At 68.2% G+C, this 17,524-nt stretch overlaps 3 protein-coding genes across 8 annotated transcripts; 2 read left to right on the plus strand and 1 right to left on the minus strand.

Moving 5' to 3' along the window:
• Positions 1 to 546: 546 nt before the first annotated feature.
• BTBD17 (BTB domain containing 17) lies at positions 547 to 4,021 on the minus strand. 2 transcript variants are annotated; one of them, XM_059864237.1, is made up of 3 exons: positions 3,931 to 4,021; positions 2,635 to 2,911; positions 547 to 2,123 (listed from the first exon to the last, which is right to left on the minus strand). In XM_059864237.1, the coding sequence occupies exons 1-3, from the start codon at positions 4,019 to 4,021 to the stop codon at positions 1,043 to 1,045; spliced, it is 1,449 nt and encodes a 482-aa protein (XP_059720220.1). In that variant the 3' UTR covers positions 547 to 1,042. The 2 variants fall into 2 exon arrangements, with proteins under 2 accessions (XP_059720220.1, XP_059720219.1); XM_059864236.1 differs by lacking the exon at positions 3,931 to 4,021 and having other exon boundaries at positions 2,635 to 3,128.
• On the plus strand, positions 3,349 to 9,502 carry GPR142 (G protein-coupled receptor 142). Of its 2 annotated transcripts, XM_059864251.1 has the most exons (4): positions 3,349 to 5,960; positions 7,578 to 7,670; positions 7,776 to 7,925; positions 8,242 to 9,502. In XM_059864251.1, exons 3-4 carry the CDS (start codon positions 7,793 to 7,795, stop codon positions 9,093 to 9,095), a joined length of 987 nt encoding a protein of 328 aa, XP_059720234.1. In that variant the 5' UTR covers positions 3,349 to 5,960; positions 7,578 to 7,670; positions 7,776 to 7,792; the 3' UTR covers positions 9,096 to 9,502. The 2 variants fall into 2 exon arrangements, with proteins under 2 accessions (XP_059720234.1, XP_059720233.1); XM_059864250.1 differs by lacking the exon at positions 7,578 to 7,670.
• GPRC5C (G protein-coupled receptor class C group 5 member C) lies at positions 9,452 to 17,044 on the plus strand. 4 transcript variants are annotated; one of them, XM_059864240.1, is made up of 5 exons: positions 9,452 to 9,682; positions 14,101 to 15,121; positions 15,705 to 15,802; positions 16,007 to 16,150; positions 16,312 to 17,044. In XM_059864240.1, the coding sequence occupies exons 1-5, from the start codon at positions 9,455 to 9,457 to the stop codon at positions 16,342 to 16,344; spliced, it is 1,524 nt and encodes a 507-aa protein (XP_059720223.1). In that variant the 5' UTR covers positions 9,452 to 9,454; the 3' UTR covers positions 16,345 to 17,044. The 4 variants fall into 4 exon arrangements, with proteins under 4 accessions (XP_059720223.1, XP_059720224.1, XP_059720225.1 ...); XM_059864241.1 differs by having other exon boundaries at positions 15,708 to 15,802; XM_059864242.1 differs by having other exon boundaries at positions 9,540 to 10,767.
• Positions 17,045 to 17,524: the final 480 nt, after the last annotated feature.

The raw sequence follows: 17,524 nt of genomic DNA on the forward strand, positions 1-17,524 counted from the left end.
CCTTGACCCAGGACCCTCAAAGCCAGTGGCTGAGCACAGCCAAGCACCCACGGCAGCACAGGGTGTCCCTCAGTGTCCCCAGGCCATGCAGCAGGGCACAGCAGGGTGGCTGGTGGCAGCAGGGGGCCCCAGTCCCCTCTGGGCTCTGTGTCCCCTCAGGAGCAGCCCCGGGCTGGGTTATCAGTGCTGGGTAAACACTGCCCTGCTGGTAGAACCAGCAGCCACCTCGACTCCTCACCCCCCTTAATTAATCATTAACGAGCTGCCAACAGCACTGTCACAGCGATGGGGACATCACACACGTGGCTCTCTCTGTGCCGAGGGGGGGCCCTCCAGCAGGACCCTTCCCCAGGCTCTGCTCAGGGGATGAACCCACCCGTGGGTGAGCGATGCCAGGGCAGGGGTCAGGGGCCATCACCCCCCAAACCCAAGCCAGGAAGGGAAATGCATCCATGTCTGGATGGGTGCTCTCCTTCCCAGGAGTTCCATTAGAAGGAACTGAGCTGGGGAGTAGCATCACCCCAAAGATGCCCCACACATCCCACACTCATTTTCTGCTTTATTAGGAAAGGGGTGGGGGTACCTGGACAGGGATGGGGCAGCTGCCACCGCCAGTGGGGACAGTGCCCCCCACCCCTCCTCCACTGGGGGAGGCTGACGGGCCCCTCACCATCAGACAGGGCAGCTCTGTTTGCCCCCTGAGCTGGACCCAGCTGCCCACACAGAGGGACCCCGGGGCTGCCTCACGGGAAGGATGAGCTGTCCCTGTCCCGCTCCCCACACTCGCTGGGGTCTGTGATGTGCCCATGGGCTGCACATTTCACCTCCTGCACCCCATACATGGGTCTGGGGCGCTCCCAGCATCCTCCATCCCCAGGGACAGCGATGGGGACGGGACACAGCAGGGGAACACTCGGGGAGGGATGGGCAGTGCAGAGCTCAGTCCTGGAGTCCCCCAGCGAGGGGACTCCCATCTACCTACAGGACCAAGCGTTCCCCCCACGGTGCTGGGGCCAGCACGGCAGCATCCAGCTGTGCCTCGTTACTTCTTCACCTTGATGAGGGAGTGGTAGACAGGCTTGATGATGATGTGCAGGTGCAGGGAGTTGTCAATGAGGTACTCGGAGGTGCGTTTCTGCAGGTCGGCGTGCGCCAGGAAATCGGCGGTCTCGTCCGAGCTCTGGTGGAAGCTGTAGGCGTGTTTGACCAGCACGCGGCCCTGCTGCCTCACGCCCACCAGCACGGTCTTCTGGAAGCTGACGCCGGCGAAGTCGGGGCTGCTCATGGCCGGGGTGATGACGAGGCGCGGGCGCCCGTCCTCGATGCGCACGGGCTGGATGGCGCCCGCCACCGAGTCCGAGTAGACGGGGCGCAGGCTGACGGGCAGCCAGCGCGGCGAGAACAGCGCGTTCCACGTCACCCTCTTGCCGGCGTCGTGGCTGCTGGGCCCCAGCTGAGTCTGGAAGCTGGTGCTGCGGTCGTCCCGCGCCGGGTTGGTGATGACCCACTGGGAGCCCCAGCTGGGCGCGAGGTAGTTGCGGGGCAGGAACATGCTGCAGTTGACGTCAAAGTACTTGGCGAAGTGGAGCGGGGAGGCGGCGTGGAACTGGAAAGCCTGGAAGAGCAGGTCCTGCACAGCGGCGCGGTGCCGCGCCAGCACTGCTGACTGCGCCTGCAGCCGGAACAGCTGGCTGGGCGCGATCATGGGGTAGCGGATGGCGCGCAGCACCCGCTCGGCCACGGGCGCCTCGGGCTGCCGGCGGCTCAGCCAGCCCTCCACGGCGGTGTAGAGCTCCAGCTCACTGTGCAGCACCAGGTCGGAGCGCTCCAGCAGCAGCAGCAGCAGCTCCACGCTCACCGAGCCCCACTCGGCGCTGCCCAGCACCGCAGACAGGTTCCAGGCCAGGAACTGGAGGCAGCTCTCCTGCAGCGCCGTGTCCCCGACGCGCACGGCGTAGTGGTACCAGCCCACCACGTGGCCCTGGCTGGACTCGCTGGCCAGGTGGGTCCTCATGTACTCGGCCACGCCGCGCTGCAGCCCCCAGACCCGGTATTTGCTGGCCAGCTGGTGCATGGGGATGGCTTGGTGCAGCAGGATGGAGACACCCCCGCAGTACAGGTACCTGGGGCAGAGCAGGGGGTGGTGACATTGGGGACATCCATCCCCGGCAGCTCAGTTCCCAGTGGAGCAGCCTCTGCTTTCCACTGAGTATTCCCACCCCACAGGGTCCCCAGGGTTCCCAGGGAAGCACCCCCCCTCCTTGGATGCTTCCTTCCCATTCCACGTGATCTCCATGGTCCCCAGGGGAGCATCCTCCTTCCCTGGCTGCATCGCATGAAGTGGAGCATCCACCTTCTTTGGCTGCATCCCTCCAAGTACACCTATCCCACAGGATCTCCATGGTCACCAAGGGAGAATCCTCCTTCTTGGGCTGCATCCCTTCCACATTGTACATCCCTCCCAAAATGCACATCCCTCCCAAAATACACATCCCACGAGCTCCCTATGGTTCCCAAGGGAACATCCCCATCTTTGGCTGCATCCCTCTGGGCATCCCCATCCCATGGAGTTCCTGTGGTTCCCAGGAGAGCTGCACCTTCCTCTCCTCCCCATCCCACAGGGTCCCCACACACCTGATGAACTTGTCGAAGAGCGCGGCGGTTTCGGGTGGCTCGTACAGGGTCACGACGCTCTGGTTGCGCAGGAGGCTCTCGAAGACCTCGCTCTGGAGGCTCAGCAGCAGCTGGTGCGTGTGGAACACCTTGGGCTCGTCGGAGGCGGCTGAGCGGACCCGCAGCACCGAGTCGCTGCCGTTGCCGTTCTGCAGCAGCTCCTGCAGCCGCTGCAGCAGCGTCAGCGAGTGGTTGATGGTGGCCGCCGTGGAGTCCCCGCTAAAGTCGGCTTTTTGGGCTGCAGGGAGATGGGAGCGTCCCAGAGCTGCACCCCAGTGCCAGGCACTGAGGTGGGGTGGGGTTACCGGGGGGCTGTGCACCTCCTGCCTCCACTCCCCCGGTGCCAAAGGGCCGCTGGCGCCAAGGGACCATGGGGGAACAAAGGACGTGGGGACATTTGTGTCCCTGAGAGCCAAAAAACTGCCTTTCTGCAGCAGAAGGGCTGAGACCACCATGTCCCAGGCTGGGGTGTGCTGGGAAATGGCCGAGTGCCGGCAGCACTGGCTCTCAGCCCGGTCTGCCTGTCCTGATCTGGTCCCCGCTGTGGGCAGAGGGAGCCCCGGGCATTGCCCTGATCCCTCGCAACCCTGATGGATACGTGGGGGAACAGAGAGCCCCTGGGTGTGGGGAGCCAGGCACGCTCTGCCCTGCAGCCAGGAATGGGGTCCCAAGCAACCTGGGGACATCAGCTGCACTGGTGTCACTTCAGATCCGTGCTGGGATCCCAACAGGAACTGGAGAGGGATCTGGGAATGTGGAACAGGGGTCTCCATGCTCCTGTGGGCACTGGGATCCTTCCTTCCTCTCCTCTTCTCCCTCCTGACACCAGTCCCACCCGCTCCTCGGAGCATCCTTCCCCCAGGAGGAATTTGGCCCCGTCTGTCTCAAATCCATCTTCCTTCTCAAATCCCGTCTTGCCGACGGATTACCCTTCCCAGCGCCGGCTTAAGGCCGGGGGATGAGGAAGGAGAGCGGGGATGAGGAAGGGGAGCAGGCGCCCTGTACCCCGCGGTGCTGGACTTGTCTGCCCGCGGCACCGAGCCCTTCCCCGGGCACCCACCAGCGAGCACAACCCGGCTCCGAGAGCGCAGGACATCCAGGAGCCACTTCCATCCCCTCCGGGCACCCCGACGGCAGCCGGAGAGCCGCGCTCAGCTCTCCATCAGCTGCCGAGCCGCACCCCGGCACCCGGCGAGGGCAGCGGTACCCGCGGCTCGGGGACCCTCCGCGCCTTCCCCCCGCCACGGCCACCCTTACCGGCTTGCACGGTGAAGAGGAGGAGGAGGAAGGCGGCGGCAGAGCCCCAGCGGCGGGTGGCCGCGGGCCGGGTGCCCGTCAGCCTGGCCATGGCGTCGCAGGCGCATCTGCCGGGTGCGGCGCACGCTGCGCGCCCGGGGCTTATGTAGGCCACGCGCCCTCCCGGCCCGCGCACCCGCGCCGCCGCATCGATTGGTGGAAACTGGGACCGGCCGTTACCACGGGAACGGCTTCCAGCCCCCCCCGCATCCCACCGGGACCCCCGGCCCCGGCCCCGCACCCCGGGGTGCTCCGGAGCGGGGACGTCGCCGTGCGACACCCGCTGCAGCCGGCACCGCCGCGCCGGAGCCCCACGCGTGGCCGCGGCCCTTTGTGCCGGGGTCTTTGCATTCAGGGCACAGCTCGGTGGCCTCCCGCTCCCCCCGGCTCATGGGTATTCATGCCGGCAGCAGCCCATCACCATGGCATCCGCGCTGCCGGCAGGAACTGCCTGCCCTTTTCCCAGCCTTTGCAGCCAAGAGGCCGCCCGTGCGCCCTGTGCGGCCGCCCTGGCCCCCCGCCCGCCCCGACACCTCTTGGGGGGCTTCACCACCGGGCTGGGCCCCCCAAAGCCCCAGCGCCACGGGAGCAGGCTGGGGCGGGGCTGGGAGAGCAGGGTAGGGGCAGCGGGTGTCGGCCAAGTGGTGCCGACGCCACTTGGGCTGTGGCCCCGGTGGCACCGTGGGGTGGGGACCCAGGAGCAGGACTCCCGGCGGGGGGACACATCCCACAGAGGAGGAGCACAGCTCCCAAGGGCACAGCAGCCCCTTACTCACTGCCGAGGAGCCCCATCCCCTGCACAGCCGTTTGAACACGGGCTTAGACACGGTTCCCAGATGTTGGGCGTGGGCAGATGTTGCAGCAGCTGCCGAGGGGGTGGGATCACCATCTGTCCCTGACCCTTGGGCGCGGAGACTCAGGACAAGACACCGACCGGCCCCACGCCGCGCTGCTGGGGCTCCGTGGCCCCTTGCAGGGACGGGCAGGGGGGCGATGCTCAAGCCCTGTGCCCGGGCTGGGCAGGGCACCCCCAAAACCTCGGTGCCAGCACGGCGCCCGGCCCGGGGGGCAGTCCTTGCACCGTGGGGCCGCTGGGGACAGGGCCCCCGCCACGGCACAGCCGATTCACGGCTCAGCGCGTCCTCCGACGCCTCATTTCACCACTGCCTGATAAACAACAGCCTGTGGGAGCGTGTGCCCGGCGCACCGCCGGCACCGTGCCAGCCCGGGCGGCAGCCACGGCCCGGGGACCCCCGTGATGCTCACGGCCGTGAGGTGACCGTGGGGGGACAGGGGGGGCCGTGGGGCTGGTTCTGGAGGTCGCCAGGGGGCAGGGTGACACCTCCCAGTCTGCGGTGAGGTGAGGGAGCAGCTGTGCTGGCCCAGAGATTGCGGCTGAGGGCTGGCTCACCATAGCGACCTGTGCCAGGCAGCAGTGCCAGGGCATCGCCCCGCGGGCTGGGGGGCACCGGAGAGACGGAGCTGGACCCAGGGACCGGTAGGGCACAGCAGGCCCCTCCCTGTGCTGCTGGGGAAACTGAGGCACGGGCACGGTGTCCTGGCAGTGTGCACTGGGGAGCAGCCAGGGCAGAGCCCAGCCGGGACACGCAGGCAGCGCACGCAGATTCACGCTCGTGTGCACACACGCCACACGCTGTGCACACCCGCTCCTCCTGGTCCCCAGAGGTGGCCGCCAGCCCAGCTGCCCCCGGACCACCATCCCTACTGCTTTGGGGCAGGGATGAGCTCTGTCACGGTCACCCGGAGCTGCCCAGGTGACCCCTTCACGGGATCCAAGGGCCGGTGACGTCCCCGTGCCCAGCCCGCTGCTCTGCCCACGGCGCTCTCCCTCCGCCCCGTGTCCCGCGCCCCGGGAGGCTGTGCCATGCTGCGGGAGCCCGCGGGGACAGGGACACTGGCAGGGACACGGAGCCCGCAGAGGACACGGACAGCCGCGACACACGGACACTGACCGGGACACACGGACAGCGGTAGGTCCCTGGGAAACACCGAGCCCAGGGAAGGTGGCACTGCACGCCTGGCGGGTGGCACTGGCGCCACCCAGGTGACAGTCCCTGTCCCGCAGGCTTTGGGGAGCGGGAGCCCGGGCAGGGGGAGCAAAGGGAGCCCAGAGCGAACCCAGCCCCCCTCCCCAGCAGCACAAAGGGGATCGGGCTGGGAAAGGGTTAAGGCACTCTCGGCGCAGCTGCAGCCGATCGATGCCTCAGTTCCGCGGGGGACGTGGATGGACGGGACCTCCTGCTGATGAACCGGAGCTAATTTGCAGTTAATTGGCACCCCTCTGCCCATCCCCCCCTTCTTCTCCCTCGGGCTGCGCTCAGGATCTTGCTGGGGTTCCGGCCGGGAGCTGCAGGGTCGGGGAGGTGGGACCCCCGGGATCCCACACACACTTCGGGCACTTCTAGGGGAGCAGATCCATCACCGGGGGTCCCGGAACAGGAAAGAGACCTGGCCGCCCCTCCAACCCCGACCCTGAAGCCATCGAATGTCTGGGACAAGGGGAATTTGGGGTGTCCCTGATGCCAGGGTCAGACTGGGAGCAGCGTGGTGCCCCGTACCCCCTCCCTGAGCTCAGGACCCCCATTTGCACCCCTCAACCAAGACACTCCTCCTTCCAAAGAGCATCCCCCAACCCCTGGACCCCCTGCACCCCAGAACCCCCGATCCCAGGATTCCCCGACCCCAGAACCCCCGATCCCAGGATTCCCCGCACCCCACAACCCCCGATCCCAGGATCCTCCTGCACCCCAGAACCCCCGATCCCAGGATTCCCCGCACCCCAGAACCCCCGATCCCAGGATCCACCTGCACCCCCCAACCCCCGATCCCAGGACCTCCCATCATCCCGCACTGGGACTGGGGGTGGTGGTCTCCATGGGATGCAAATTTGGGGGGGATTCTGACCAATCAGAACGCAGCGCTCAGCTCAAGCCTCACCACTCCCGAGGAAACCCTCTCTGATTGGTTGGGGCCGGGCTCCCCTGAACCAATAGAAGCGCAGATCTCGGGAGGGGGTGGAGCCTCCCTGGCTTATGAATGGGCGAGGGCAGCGCGGGCGCGATCCGGGCGTGGGGAGTGGGCAGAGGGATGGGGCAGGGACCAGGGCAACCAGGGCAGGGACCAGAGCACAGATAGGGCAGGGATGGGCTCAGATAGGGCAGGGATGGGCTCAGACAGGGATGCGGATACGGATCAGGATCCGGATACGGGTGGAGATGCGGGCAGGGCGGTGGGCAGGACCGCTGCCAGGCTCCTCCAGCTCCGCTGCCTCAGCCTGAGGAGCTGGAAAAGGACTCAGCTGGCAGCCTGGAAATGGCCACCCCACACTTGGCACCACTAGGACCCCCCATCAGCACCTCTGGGTCCTCTCTGCCTCCACTGGGAGCCGTCTGGTGGCACCCAGCCCGGGCCGGGGGCCAGAGGCTCCCTCTGCTGGCAGCTGCCCCAGAACATGATGTTTTAATCCGGTTTTCCGCAAAAACGGGGCTGAGGGATAAAGAAGGAGCAGCTCTGGCAGCGGGGGCTCTGCTGGGACATGGCACAGGGGGCTTGGGGTGCATTGTCTCCCATGGGTGCGGCAACCCCAGGTCTGTCTGAGGTGGCACATTTGGGAGCTGCCCGCTGCCCATGGATGCTATAGGACAAGGAAGCTGGGATCCAGCCACAGCAGGGACACCCAGGTGATGGCCCCTGTACCCAAACCCCCTGTGCCATGTCACGGCTGACCTCCCCCCCGGGTGCCATCAGAACTCTCATGCCCCTGGTGCTCCTGTGTCTCCTCACAGCCGGTTTGTGGTGGAAGATGACGGTGCCAGTGCCCAACAGCACGGCGGTGTCGTGGGCACTGCCAGAGCCAGAGCTGGAGCGGTCACCCTGCCTGGTCGGCATCGTGCCCATCGTGTACTACAGCGTCCTGCTGGGGCTGGGGCTGCCAGGTAAGGGGCTGGGGGGCTGGAAAGAGAAGTCCTCAGGATGGAGGAACTTCACCTGCTTCCCCCCAGCCTCGGACCTGGCCCCAGTGCCTGGCTGTGCTGCCCGGCCCAGAGCAGGTGCCACCACCACAGGGACAGATGGTATTTGCGTTGCTTGGGCTGGCACACGGAAGAGATTAATCAGCCCAGCAAATCCCCGCGGCACCGGGATATTTATAGCTCCCCTCAGCTGCAGCCTGGGCAGCCCTGGGGTCTGGGTGCTGCAGGGGGGGCTGTGAGCCCCCAGCTCTCACGTCAACCAACGCTCCCCTCCCTGCAGTGAACATCCTGACTGCCGTGGCCCTGTCCCGCCTGGCCACCAGGACCAAGAAGTCGTCCTACTGGTACCTGCTGGCCCTGACCACCTCCGACATCCTCACCCAGGTCTTCATCATCTTCGTGGGCTTCATCCTGCAGACGGCCATCCTGGCTCGGGCAGTGCCCAGCGCCTTCATCCACACTGTCAACGTGCTGGAGTTCACGGCCAACCACGCGTCCACCTGGGTGACCGTGCTGCTGACCGTGGACCGCTACGTGGCCCTGTGCCACCCGCTGCGCTACCGCGCCGTGTCCTACCCGCGCCGCACCCGCAGGATCATCGCGGCCGTCTTCGCCGTGGCGCTGGCCACCGGCGTCCCCTTCTACTGGTGGCTGGACATGTGGCGCGACGCCGACCCCCCCACGGCACTGGACACGGCGCTCAAGTGGCTGCACTGCGTCACCATCTACTTCCTGCCCTGCAGCGTCTTCCTGGCCGCCAACTCCCTCGTCATCCGCAAGCTGCAGCGGCGGAGGCGCGCGGGGGGCAGCAAGACCATGGCACTGCTGCTGGCCGTCACCGCCGTCTTCGTCGTGCTCTGGGCTCCCCGCACCGTGGTCACCATGTGCCACCTCTACGTGGCCTCGGTCAGGAGGGACTGGCGCGTGCACCTGGCCTTGGACATCGCCAACATGGTGGCCATGCTCAACACCTCCCTCAACTTCTTCCTCTACTGCTTCGTCAGCCAGACCTTCCGCCGCACGGTGGGCGAGGTGCTGCGGGGTCAGCCCCGGGCAGCCCCCCGCCGTGGCAGCGGTCACTTCCCACCCCCGGCCCTGGAACCGCTGAAGGTGCTGGGCAGCACCGCGCTCTGAGCCAGGGCAGTGCCCGGCTGGCAGCCCCGGTGCCCACCCAGCCCCACGCATTGCCCCGGGACCAGGGAGACCCCCACTCTCCACGGAGCCAGGGTGGCTGCTGCTGGGGGTGGCAGGAGGAGGGGGTTGTGCCCAGACACTCATCTGGGGATGTCGTGGTGCCTGCCTGGCAGCAGCACCCCAGGGCTGGCAGCTCAGCCCTGCCCATGCTCAGCTCATCACGCAACACTGGAACTCACCCAGGGAACTCATCCAGGACATGCCCCAGCTCAGCAGCACCGAGGGTCCCGGGGAGCCCAGGGCTGCCCGTGGTGAGGGGTGGAGGGCACGAGTGAGCTCCTGCGAGCCCTGACAAGGACATGGTGCCTGCTGGGTGCCACTCCATAAACTGCCGTGCTGAGACCAAAGCTCTGCCTGGGTCCGGCTCCCTGCGGGCAGCTGGAGGGGAGGCACCCTTCACCAGCATCTCTGGCACAGGGTCCTTCTGCCCTGCCCACGCCCCTGCCCCTGTCCCGCTGCCCGGGAGTGCTGGGGGGAGCACCCACAGGGTCTGCTGGCTGCCCCCTGTGGTGGGGTCTGCACACATGGTAAGGTCACAGCTCCCGGCCCTCACCCATTAATCCCCCTGGCAGCAGCCGAGCTGCAGCCCCCGGGTAATGCCCCCCTGTATCGGGTACACCCAGTGCTGCCCTCCCAGTTACACCAGTGCCATACTGGTGTGACGCTGGAGAAGCGGCCGTGCTGTGCCAGCCTGTCCCCAGCTGCCAGCAGAGGGCAGGGATGGGACACTGCAGAGCTGGCACTGACGGGGCAGGGAGCTGGCACCCCCAGCTCCCCAAAGCAGCCCTGCCGCCACCCTAATTCCCCGTAAGGTCCTTAACGTAATCCCCCAAAACCGTCCAGCATTCCACTCGGATTCCCGAGACAGGCAGGACAGACCCAGGGGGTGCCCGGGGGAGATCAGGACCTCAGCTGGCTCCTGGCAGGGCTCAGAGACACCCCCAAACCCCACCAGACCCCCTGCCCACCCCCGAGCACGGCTGTGCCCGCACTGGGGAGGGATGGGGCACAGCCTTTGCCCCCCAGGGTGTGGGGCTGACCCTCCCACGGACCCACCCTGCCCCCGGGTCATTCTCCGGCGTGGACAGACCCCTCCGGGGATGCCACCTCATCCCAGGCCGGATCCCTGCCGGGGGACGGGGTTAAAGCCCGACCCGGTGGCGCGGGGGGTACCTGGGAGGTTCTCGCTCCATTAATTCTGGCACGTGAGGAGAGCAGAACCGGGAAGGGATTAGTTATTAACCCGACCGCGGGCAGGGGCTGAGGGGCCGCGGGCCGGGGGGCTCGGCTACCTCGGGAACCCTCGGCGGGAGCTCCGGGATTGCCACCCGCCCCCCGATCGCCGCCGCCCCCCCGGTGCCAACCGGTGCGTATTTACTTGGCAAAGGAGGTGGAAATGTGCTGACGGCGTCCGCCGGAGCGAGGGGCTCCGCTGGGAACGGCTCCGAGCCCCGGCCGGAGCGGCGGGAGGCTCTGGGAGGGCAGCGGGGACCCCCGTCTCCGGGTCCGGCTCTCGCCCTCCCGAGGGGAGCCGCCGCGGAGCCGGGGCTCAGCCAGCCGTGCCACCGTGCCCGCCGTGCCAGCCGCCCGTCCTTGCGGCTCCCGAGGAAAGGTAAGCCTGGAAAAAATGCGTGCTGATGTTTTCGGACAGAGCCTGGCCGGGGTCCAGGTGCCGGTGCTGAGCGACACCGCAGCCCCCCAGTGTGGCCTCAGTGCTGGAAGGACCAGTTCTGCCCAGTTCCAGCACTGGGATCGCGGCTCCCAGCCCACCCAGAGCACCGGCAGCCAGGATCGGGCTCTGCCCCTGCCGGGGGGTCAGGGCCGGGGATCCCGAGAGGAAACCGAGGGTGGCATCACCCCCCAGTGACCCCACAGCCTGTTGGGGTCTTTCTGTAGGACCTGCCGGGAGCAGGCAATGGGGCTGGAAGCGCGGGCAGGGTCCCGATGGGAAGGGGGAGCAGAAAACGCCCACAAGGGGTGGAACACGAGGGTCTCCGTGGGGAGGGGGCCGGAATCACCCGCCGTGGGGGGATGGGGGGTTCCCGTGGGAAGGGGGTGAGGAAATCACCCGCCAAGGACGGGGACACAACAGCAAACGCCGTGCGCCAGCGGGGCAGCCTCGGCGGGACGGGCGCCTGCCGGTGGCCCCACCGGGGGTCACGGGGGTCTTGCGCTGAGTCAGCAGCCGGGAAAGCCTCCGGCGGAAGGAAGCAGCCGGTGGAGAGGCCGGGCTGCGGTGTGGGGGCGGCAGGACAAGCGGCCTCCGCTGCCGGCACCGCTTATCCAAGGCTGAGCCTATCCCGGAGAGCGAGGGCTGCCCAATCCTGGGGCCATATCCCTGGGGAAACTGAGGCACGAGGGCCGCTGCAGAGTCCCCCTCCTGCCCTGCCCTGCCCCGTGCGAGGCCAGGGATGATCCAATTCCAAACACCATGCCGCAGCCGAAGGATCCTTAGGAGGGGGGCGGGAGGGTGGCGGAGCCGCAGCCCTGAGCCCTGACACGCCGTCCTGTCCCCGGGGGCTCCGGCGGGCGCCGGTCCTTGTGCCACGGGTGCCGCCGGTTCCGGTGGGAGCCGGTCCTACCGCTGGAGGCTCTGCTGCCCTTTCTCCCCGGATTGTTTTCATCCCGGCCTGGATCGGGGCAGGCCCCGCCGGAGGCACATTGAACTTTCCTCTGCATCCTTCACCCTCTTGCTTCACCCTCCCGAAATAGCAGCTCCTGCCGGGAAACCTCTCCCAGGGCTGGCGGGGCCCCGGGGTGCCCCAAATCTCCCAGGGCTTTTCTCCATCCCCAGGGATGAATGGGGTGATTATGGGGTGCCAATCCCAACTCCAGGGTCGCGGCCACCCCGGCGGGACAGGGACCACCGAAGCCTGCCAGTGCCCCGGGCTGGGGCTGCCCTGGTCGCCAGCCCTCTGCAGAAAGGGCTTTTCGGGGGTTTTCTGGGTTCTGCTGCCCTGCCAAGGGCTCTGGCTTCATCCATCAGCTGACATTCCTCCGGGAGGCCCCTCCAGGCCGGAGAATCCTTACACGGTGGGGCCGCCTGTGGAGCGCCACTCCCGGCTCCAACCCCCGAGCCCACCGGAGCTGGGAGATCCCGGCTGGGTGACACAGACCCGCTGCTCCGTCCCTTGTCCCCCGAGGGTCTTTCCTGACGTGCAGCGCTCAGCAGGGCCAGGCTGAGACCCCCAGACCCATCCCACCGATGGCCAGGTGGGCTCACCCCTGCTTCACCCTCAGCCCAGGCTCTGCCCCCCTCAGCCCCGTCCGTACCCCGGGGCAGCCCCCGCGCTCCGTCCCTTGTCCCCTGAGTGTCGTTCCCGGGGAGCAGCGCTCGGCAGAGCCAGGCTGAGCCCCCCAGGCTCATCACACCGATGACCAGGTGGGCTCCCTCCCAGTTCAGCCCGCCCAGCGCGGGCTCTTTCCCCCCCAGCCCCCTCCGTGCCCCGGTGCCGCACCCCCGCCGGTGCGGGACCCGGTGTCCCCGCCCGGTGCAGCGGGGCAGGTCCCGGCCGGCCCCAATCGCGCTCCCGGGGCTGAGCCGCACCTCGGGGAGGGGCCGGGCCGGGCCGGGCAGGCGCACGGTGCGGCGGCGCCGGGGCTGGCTGGGCTCGGCACGGGGGGAGCGGAGCGCCGGGCACCGGGGGCTGCGGCCGGTGAGCGGGGCGGGACTGGGGGGCACCGGCAACGCCGACGGGAAGAGACCGGGACCGGGACCGGGACCGAGAGCCGCCCGCCCCCGCAGCTCCTCCGGCCGGAGATTTGGGGGCGGCTCCGGCGGAGTTTCGGGGCCAGAACCTGGCGGGAGCACCGGGAAGCACCGGGAAGCACCGGGACGGTGCGAGCTGGGGGTGCGGGAGGACGGGGCGGGGGAGACCGGCGGAGGGGCAGGGGAAGCGGGACGGGAGTGCCGCGGCGGCGGCACCGGGCCGGGGGAGCTGGGGAAGCCAACGGGAGATGCGAGGCACCGGGCGGGGTTGCAGGAGGAGCAGAATTCGGGACACGGGTGCAGCCGCCGGGGGCGCGGGGGAAACCGGGCAGAGAGTGCGGGGGTACCGGGCTGCAGATGGGCGGGAAACCGGGCTGGGGGACACGCTGGGAACCGGAGGCGGCAGAGCTCCTGGAGCCCGCGGGCACAGTGACTCCGTCCCAGCGGGGTGCTGGGGGTCCCTGTCCCCCTCCCGGGCCGGGGGGTGCCCGGTTCAGGTTGCCCCTCGGGGCACCGGGGATCCTGGCCCCGGCATGTCCTTGCTGGGGTCTCCTCCCAGTTTCTTCCCCTAGCAGTGAGGCTGCGGCTTCCTCGCTGCCTCCTCTTCCCCGTGCCCACCATGAGGTGGCAGGAATGGGGTGGCAACGGTGGGGACAGGGACTGGGACCCTGTGCTGTGCCGTGCCATGCTGTGCCATGCCGTGCCAGGCTGCGGCTGCCTACGTGCCAGCAGGCTGGACATGCGACCTGCACTGGGCCGGTGCCCAAAGCCAGAGGGAAGTGGGACAGGAAAAGTGGAAAAAGGAACGTGGTGCACACAGGGACAAGGCAAGGGGGCAGTCCTGTCCCCCAGTATCCCCCCTGCCATCTGATGTGGGCCCACATTTGGTGTTCCTGGGATGCTGTCAGGCATGGTGCTGCTCCTGACACTGGAGGGAGGGATCAGGAGAATTCCCAGAGAATTCCCATGTTGGGAGGGATCATACAGGGCACAGAGGGGCTGAGCCCCTCCTCAGCTGCCACCAACCTCCAGGCAAGGAGCCAATGTGGCTGCCTGGTCCCATCTGGAGCTCCTTGGCTGTGTTGGGTGAGCTCAGCTGTGCCAGCAGGGCAGAGCTCCCCAGGACCCCACTGCTGACCATGGGACATACAGTGGGGACCATGGGCAGGGATGCTCTGAGCTGGGAGCTGATCCCCATCCCCAGTGCCTGTGCCTTGACCCTGCTGTGTCCCACAGGGTCCCTGGATGCCACGGTGCAGGATGGGCACCACGGCCGTGCTGCTGGCCCTGCTCCCCACAGCCACTGCGCAGCCCACGCCGCCCCCGGGCTGCGGCCACGACCTCTCCTCCCTCTACTACAACCTCTGTGACCTCTCAGCGGGCTGGGGCATCGGGGTGGAAGCGGTGGCCAGCCTCGGCGTGGTGACCACCTTCGTGCTCACCATCGTCCTGGTGGCCAGCCTGCCCTTCGTGCAGGACCACCAGAAGAAGAGCCTGGTGGCCACGCAGGTCTTCTTCCTTCTGGGCACCTTCGGGCTCTTCTGCCTGACCTTCGACTTCATCGTGGGGCCGGATTTCTCCACCTGCACCTCCCGCCGCTTCCTCTTTGGCGTCCTCTTCGCCATCTGCTTCTCCTGCCTGCTGGCCCACGCCGTGGCCCTCAACTTCCTGGCGCGGCGCAACCGGGCCCCGCGGGGCTGGGTGACGCTGGCGGCGGCCCTGTCCCTCGCCTCGGTCGAGGTCATCATCAACGCCGAGTGGCTCGTCATCACGGTGGCGCGGCGCGAGGGCGGCCCCGCGGACCCCTGCCAGCTGGCGGGCGCCGACTTCGTCATGGCCCTCATCTACGTCATGGCCCTGCTGGTGGCCGCCTTTGGGGCCGCATGGCCCACGCTCTGCGGCCGCTACGGCCGCTGGCGCAAGCACGGCGCCTTCATCCTGGCCACCACCGGCCTCTCGGCGGCCATCTGGCTGGCGTGGACCGTCATGTACCTGTACGGGAACCAGCGTGCCGGCCACAAGCCCGGCTGGGATGACCCCACGCTGGCCATCGCGCTGGTCTGCAACGCCGCCGCCTTCCTCCTGCTCTACGCCATCCCCGAGGTGACGCACGTGACGCGGCGCAGCCCCGAGCAGGCCTTCGAGGACGATGGCTACCCCACGCGGGGGGTGGGCTACGAGACCATCCTCAAGGAGCAGAAGTCGCAGAGCATGTTCGTGGAGAACAAGGCCTTCTCCATGGATGAGCCGTCCTTTGGTAGGCGCCAGGGCTCGCCAGCGACCTTCTCACCCCGTGGCAGGGCGGGCACCATCCTCCTGGGGACCCTGGGGGATGTCCCCACCGGGGATGACAGCGGGGGGTGGGTGACGAGACGTCTGGCAGTGACCTGCCCAGCACTGGCGCCTGCTGCTGTTGTGGCTCCCTAGAACTGGCCAGGCTGGGTGTACCAGTTTGGGCTGAGCCCAGCAGGCACAGGGAGCTCCCTCCCTCCCTCCCTCCCTCCCCGGCGTGGGGTGCCCGAGGCTCCTGCCCCTCCGCCCCGGGCCCACGAGACCCTGCAATAACACGGGGTGGTGACAGTCCCAGGGAGGATCGTGGGCAGGCACACCAGGTGTCTGCTCCCCATGGGGGAGGGAGGGTCCCCCTGAGCAGCACCTGCACCTGAGAGACCCTACAATAACAAGCCATGGCCAGGCAGCAGCGATGCCATCCCTGGGGACAGGAGTGTCCCGCGGGAAAGGCACACAGCTGCTGAGTCAGCTCGTTAAGCCAGCTAACGAGGTACAGGGAGCCCCAGTGGGGTGGCAGTGGCTCCATGGTGACTGTCCCTGTGTCTCAGCAGCCAAGAAGCCTGTGTCCCCGTACAGTGGCTACAACGGGCAGCTGCTGACCAGCGTCTACCAGCCCACCGAGATGGCACTGATGCACAAGGGGATGGTGAGTGTGACACCAGGGGTGGCCACATCCTGCCAGGAGAGACGGGCATGGGGGACGGGATGTGGGTGGGGTGTCCCTGTGACCCCTGTGTCCCAATGGCTGCTCTAACAGGGTGGGGACCTTCCAAGCCTTCCACCCCCAGGACCCCGTGGGGCTGGAGTGTTCCCAGCTCTGTGACCTTGCACCCCCGTGTCTGTCCCTCAGAGCGAAGGTCCCTACGACGTGATCCTGCCCCGCGCCTCCACCAGCCCCATGCCCGGCAGTGCCAGCTCCACGCTCCGAGCCGAGGACGCCTTCGCGGCGCAGGCGCGGCACTCCAGCGTCCCGAGGGACAACCGCGGCTGCCAGGTGGGTGAACGGTGGCTGCAGCGGGGGCAAAGTCCGGCCCTGACATGGTGACAGGCTTCCCGACACCTGGAGCCCCCCCCCAGTGGGGCAGGGTACACGTCCGTGGTCCTGCTGCCACCCTGTCCTGGTGCCACCTCGGTGCCACCCCGCTGTGCCCACAGGTGCAGTCCCCGTACAGCAGGAACCGCTGGTGACGCAGCTCCCGCAGCGCCGGCACGGCCGCGGTCCCTCGGTCCCGCTGCCAGGGCTCGCCCAGCCCCATCCCACCCTGACTGACGTGTGAATGCCACCCCGTGACGTGTGAATGCCGCTCCGGCTGGCAGCCAGAGCTGCCTCCTGCCCGTGGGACGCCTGGACACGGCCCCAGAGCCAGCGCTCCCACCTGCCCGTCCCACCTGGCCGTGGCTCCCTCATCCTTGCCTCAAGGACTGGCTCCCGCGAGGACACCCCCGGTTGTCACCTTCGTGATGCACAGACCTCCTGCCTTTCCCAGGCCATGGACCCTCCAAAGCTGGGGAGCTTGTGGGACCCCACTCAGGGCACCCCCAGCACCGAGCCCCTGGCCCCGCACTGACCCCCCCAGCCTGGGGACCCGAGCTGAGCTGGGCCCATCCCGCCACAGGGCACAAGGGGACACCAAGCTGTGCCCAGCTCTGCCTCCTTCTGTGCCTCTGTTTCCCCGTCGCTGGGGGAGGGGGATCAGTGCCTTGCTGGGGCTGGGGACCAGCCCCCCACAGCTCTGGCCGCCTTCTCGGTGCCTTTCCCCACCCTGGGGGCTCGGAGACCCCTGCAGGGAGTGGAGAGGGAGCTGGGCCCCTCGCCCTCCTTGTGGCTTTCTCTGGCAAGTTTCCTTTTCATTTTTTCAGGTTGCCCCAATAAAGGTGGTTTTTCCTATGATGCTGTCACAGGATGCTGTGGTGGGGGTCCCAAGTGTTCCCTCTTCCAGGGGCTGCTCCCACGGACTCAGCCCCATGCCCCCGTTCAGGGGAGGGACAGGGAGCACGGGGGGCTCCGGGAGGGGTCCTCGGCACCCCCATCCCCCAGGCGGGGCCGCCGGGCCGGGATGCCGTGGGCAGATGGGCTGCCGGGCAGGAGGTGGCACGGCACGGAGGACGTGCCAAGGTCGTGGTGGTTTTCCCGCTCGGATTGCCTTCCCCTCCAGAGCCATTCCTCCTCCTCCGGGCAGGAAGCCTGCGGCCAGCAGTGCCATGAATTATTCAGGGCTGGAAGGGCTCGGTGGGGGCAGCGGATGACCGGGTCTCCTTGAGCCGGAGCCGGGATGGCGGCATCGGGGCTGCCGGTGGGCACGCGTGCCCTGCACGGTGTCCGCACAAGGGACACGCATCGGGAGGGTGGCACTCGCCCCGTCCCGAC

The sequence above is a fragment of the Haemorhous mexicanus genome, chromosome 20 (assembly GCF_027477595.1).
Source record: "Haemorhous mexicanus isolate bHaeMex1 chromosome 20, bHaeMex1.pri, whole genome shotgun sequence".
In the NCBI taxonomy this organism is placed as follows: domain Eukaryota; kingdom Metazoa; phylum Chordata; class Aves; order Passeriformes; family Fringillidae; genus Haemorhous; species Haemorhous mexicanus.